Genomic DNA, 4748 nt, shown 5'->3' with positions numbered 1-4748 from the left:
GTCTCGTCCCGTGTATTGTTATTACGGGTCTCGTCCCGTGCCTACTTATTATTAAGGGTCTCGTCCCGTGTATTATCTCATTAGCTCGGGTCTCGTCCCGAGGTATTTGTTATTACGGGGCTCGTCGTGCGCCGTGTATTGTTATTACGGGTCTCGTCCCGTGTATGTTTATTACGGGTCTCGTCCCGTGTATTGTATTATTACGGGGTCTCGTCCCGTGTATTGTTATTACGGGTCTCGTCCCGTGTATTATGTATTGCCGGTATTCGTCCCCGTGTATTGTTTTACGGGTCTCGTCCGTGATGTTTATACGGGTCTCGTCGCCGTGTATTTGTTATTACGGGTCTCGGTCCCGTGTATTGTTATTACGGGTCTCGTCCCTGTATTAATGTATTAACGGGTCTCGTCCGTGTATTGTCTATGAGGGTTTTCTGGGTCCAGCGTGTATTGTGATTACGGGTCTCGTCCCGTTGTATATGTGTATTAGGCAGGGTCCTCGGGTCCGCGTGTATGTCTATTACGGGTCTCGTCCGTGTATTTGATTACGGGTTCGTCCCGTGTATTATTATTACGGTCTCGTCCGTGTATGTTACGGTTGTCGGTATTGTTACGGGTCTCGTCGTGTATTATATTACGGGTCTCGTCCGTGTATTATTATTACGGGTCTCGTCCCGTGTATTAATTATTCGGGTCTCGTCCCGTGTATTATTATTACGGTCTGTCCCGTATTGTATTACGGTCTCGTCCGTGTATTTTATACGGTCTCGTCCGTGGTATTGTATTACGGGTCTCGTCGCGGATTATTACGTTGTATTATGATTACGGGTCTCGTCCGTGTATCGTTATTACGCGGCTCTCCGTGATTTGTTATTTACTCTATTCTACTATATTCTACTGCTCCTCTATTTTCGCTACTCATGTGGATATATAGACATAAAACTCCAATACTTCTAGACCGCTATTTAGTGGTTGGGAAACTGTGTGTGTCTCTCTCTGCATCTGCCTAAAAATGAAGAAATACTTTTTAATGAAGTAATTGTAGTAATATTGTGTAACACAACACTTCAGACTGAAGTGTGTTTGTCGTTTCTGTATGGTGGTGTGTGCCCGTGTGTATGTGGTGAGTGGTCGCGCTGTGTGTGGTAGGACCGTCACTGTGCGTCGCCTGTTGTGTGTGGTGTGTTGATGTGTGATTGTGTGTGTGTGAATAAAACTGTTCTCGCTGCGCCTCTCGGTTGGCTGCCATCTCCCAGAACCCTGCTGTGTGGTGGGAAGGCGACATCAAGAACAAGTCCATTTATCAAAGACGATTAAGAGTGAATTAAACACATCAGGGGAGAGGGGGGGTGGAGGGGGGGGAGGGGTAGGGGGGGTGGTGTGTGTGTGTGTGTGGGAGGGGGAGGGTGGAGGGGGTTGGAGGGGTGGAGGGGGGTAGGGGGGTTGGAGGGGTTGGAAGGGGGGGTTGGAGGTATGGGGAGGGCGTGGATGGGAATGTGGTGGTGAGTGAGAGAGGGGTCAGGGGGGTGGTGGTGGTGTGTGTTGGAGGGGGGGAGGGGGAGGTCAATGGGACGGGTGTTGTGGTGATAGGTGTTGGGAGGTGTGTGAGGGGGAGGTGAGGGAGGTGTTGGTTGGTGGTTGTGTGTGGGAGGGAGGGGAGGGGGCAGGTGGAGGGGTGTTGGTGGTGTGTGTGTGGGAGGGGGAGGGGGAGGGGGAGGTGGAGGGGGTGTTGGTGTGTGTGTGTGGAGGGGTATGGGGAGGGGGAGGTGGAGGGGGGTGTTGGTGGTGTGTGGTGGTGGGCGAGGGGGAGGGGGAAATGTGGAGGGGTGTTGGTGGTGGTGGGAGGGGAGGGGTGTTGGTGGTGTGTGTGTGTGAGTTATACACAATTAAGGGTTATACACCTGCTGTGTTTAATGTAATTGCGTATGAAAAACACAGTTTGAGATCTTGAGAGGAGATTTTGACAGTAGTTTGGTGTGGTGAGATTGGGTGTCGGAAAAATGCTGTCCGAGGGTTACAAGCAGTAAGCAAGGGAAAAACGGGCTTAGCGAAGGGGAACGGGGATTAGCGAAGGGGAATGGGAATTAGGCAGGGGAACGGGGAATGCGAAGGGAACGGGGCTTAGGCAGGGGAGCAAGGGGAACGGGCTTAGCGAAGGGGAACGGGGCTTAGCGAAGGGGAGCAAGGGAACGGGCTTAGCGAACAGGGAACAGGGCTTAGCGAAGGGGAGCAAGGGGAACGGGGCTTAGCGAAGGGGAGCAAGGGAACGCGGGCTTAGCGAAGGGGCGCAAAGGGGAACGGGGGCTTGCGAAGGGAGCAACAGGGGAACGGGGCTTAGCGAAGGGGGAACGGGGCCTTAGCGAGCGGGAACGGGGCTTAGCGAAGGGGGAGCAAAGGGGAAGCGGGGCCTTGCGAAGGGGAACGGGGCTTAGCGGAGGGGAACGGGGGCTTAGCGAAGGGTAGCAAAAGGGGAACGGGGGCTTAGCGAAGGGGAACGGGGCCTTAGCGAAGGGGACGGGGCTTAGCTGAAGGGGAGCAAAGGGGAACGTGGGGCTTATCGAAGAGGGCCGGGGCTTTAGCGAAGGGGAGCGGGGCTTAGCGAAGGGGAACGGGGCTTAGCGAAGGGGAACGGGGCTTAGCGAAAGGGGAACGGGGCTTAGCGAAGGGGAGCAAAGGGGAACGGGGCTTTCGAAGGGGCACGCTTAGCGAAGGGGAGGGGGCTTAGCGAAGGTGGGAACGGGGCTTATCGAAGGGGCCACAGGGCTTAGGAAGGGGAACGGGGCTTATCGAAGGGGCACGGGGCTTTAGCGAAGGGGAGCGGGGCTTAGCGAAGGGGAACGTGGCCTTAGCGATAGGGAACGGGGCTTAGCGAAGGGGAAGGGGCTTAGACGAGGAGCCACAGGGGAACGGGGCTTAGGCCGAAGGGGGCAAGGGGAACGGGGCTTTTAGGCGAAGGGGAATGGGGCTTAGCGAAGGGGAGGCAAGGGGAACGGGGCTTACGAAGGGGAAACGGGGCTTCAGCGAAGGGGAGCAAGGGGAAGCGGGCTTAGCGGAAGGGGAAGGGGCTTAGGGAAGGGGAGGCAAGGGGAACGGGGCTTAGCGAAGGGCAGCAAGGGGAAACAGTGGCTTAGCGAAGGGAACGGGGCCTTAGCGAAGGGAGCAAGGGAACGGGGCCTTAGCGAAAGGGAACAGGGCTTAGTGCGGAAGGGGAGCAAGGGGAACGGGGCTAGCGAAAGGGAACAGGGCTGAGCGAAGGGAGCAAGGGGAACGGGGCTTAGCGAAGGGGAAGCAAGGGGAACGGGGCTTAGCGAATGGGGCGCAAAGGGGAAACGGGGCTTAGCGAGGGGAACGTGGGCTTAGCGAAGGGGAACGGGGCTTAGCGAAGGGGAGCAAGGGAAAACGGGGCTTAGCGAAGGGAAACGGGGCTTAGGGAAGGGGAGCAAGGGAAGGGGCTTAGCGAAGGGAGGCAAGGGGAACGTGGTTAGCGAAGGGGACGGGGGCTTACGAAGGGGAGCAAGGGGAACGGGGCTTCGCGAAGGGGAACGGGGCTTAGCGAAGGGAGCAAGTAACCGGGGGCTTACGAAGGGGAACGGGGCTTAGCGAAGGGGCGCGGGCTTAGCGAAGGGGAGCAAGGGGAACGGGGCTAGCGAAGGGAACGGGGATTTAGCGAAAGGGGACAAGGGGAACGGGCCTTAGCGAAGGGTAACGGGGCTTAGGCGCAGGGAGGAAGGGGAACGGGGCTTAGCGAAGGGGAACGGGCTTAGCGAAGGGGAACAGCGGATTAGCGAGGGGGAACGGGGCTGTCCTGGGAATGTTCCTTGTTACTTACAACCTATGCTAATCGCACTTAGCCTAACGTTATCTCTCAACCGTCCCGCGGGGGGACCCGATTCCTGTCAAGAGTTTTTAATAGCAGTTCTCCCAGGACAGAGGATTTTGAAAAGAGACTGAGCAGATCCACGCGAGATGATGTCCAGCAGCCCATGTGTGAATGCATTTATTCCAGATGACTAGGAAACAACCGACTGAGGGACACACCGGAAAAATATCATTCTGTTGTGGAAGGCATACCAGAGTCCTTCACATGAGAACCTGGAAGAGTCTGAGGAGTAAAATTATCAGCAGAAAAGCTGCAGGTGGAATCATTAGAAAGATTGAGGTGGAGGCCACGCCCCACACGTGCTGGAAACCTTTAACCAGCCCCACGGATGACAGAAGCGGCCGATAGTGTGAAGTTCCTGAGGTTTAAGGACAAAAATGCCTCTTCCGTTCCTGGAGAGAGCCAATAACTTGAAGTGGGAACTAACATCTTCCTCAATGACAATTCTTCTCTGAGCTGTGCGCGCCATCCAGCCATGAAAGGTGCCATAAGAGTGGAGGGGACATTGCTGTACATCCGCTACTCTCACCCTCCATCCAAAACCTGGGAGGAGAGAGAGTGCAAGCTTCAGGGTTCCCCATATTAAATGTCTATTTCCAATTAAGCTTACCCAGGAAAATGCTACAGAATAGCCCGTTTTAAATGTACAATAGGGTTAAGAAATCAAATAACTCACAGGATACATTCAGCGGATTGGTTGGAAATACTGTACATGTAGAATTTTTGTGACTTAACTAACAAAAATAAGTGAAACTCATTAGATCATTATGTTGATGATGCAGCATATAACATCTACACGAAAAGAAGGAATGACTTATGGGGAGGTGTTGCTGTACATGTTCAGAAGACATACTCCTGTTAAGTTAGAGAT

General features: G+C 54.5%; 1 protein-coding gene across 1 annotated transcript; it reads right to left on the bottom strand.

Moving 5' to 3' along the window:
• Positions 1-2213: 2213 nt before the first annotated feature.
• Positions 2214-4413, bottom strand: LOC139025931 (uncharacterized). Its single transcript, XM_070441197.1, has 3 exons — positions 4407-4413; positions 2736-2861; positions 2214-2611 (listed from the first exon to the last, which is right to left on the bottom strand). The coding sequence occupies exons 1-3, from the start codon at positions 4411-4413 to the stop codon at positions 2214-2216; spliced, it is 531 nt and encodes a 176-aa protein (XP_070297298.1).
• Between the last annotated feature and the right edge of the window lie 335 nt (positions 4414-4748).

Source organism: Salvelinus sp. IW2-2015, unplaced genomic scaffold (genome assembly GCF_002910315.2).
Source record: "Salvelinus sp. IW2-2015 unplaced genomic scaffold, ASM291031v2 Un_scaffold3578, whole genome shotgun sequence".
In the NCBI taxonomy this organism is placed as follows: domain Eukaryota; kingdom Metazoa; phylum Chordata; class Actinopteri; order Salmoniformes; family Salmonidae; genus Salvelinus; species Salvelinus sp. IW2-2015.
This window is presented reverse-complemented; position numbering and strand designations above follow the sequence as displayed.

Coding starts and splice junctions, on each gene's coding strand:
- LOC139025931 (XM_070441197.1), bottom strand. Junction 2,612..2,735: donor TGGCCCCTTCGATAAGCCCC/GTTCCCACCTTC, acceptor CCCTTCGCTAAG/CCCCGTTCCCCTTCGCTAAG.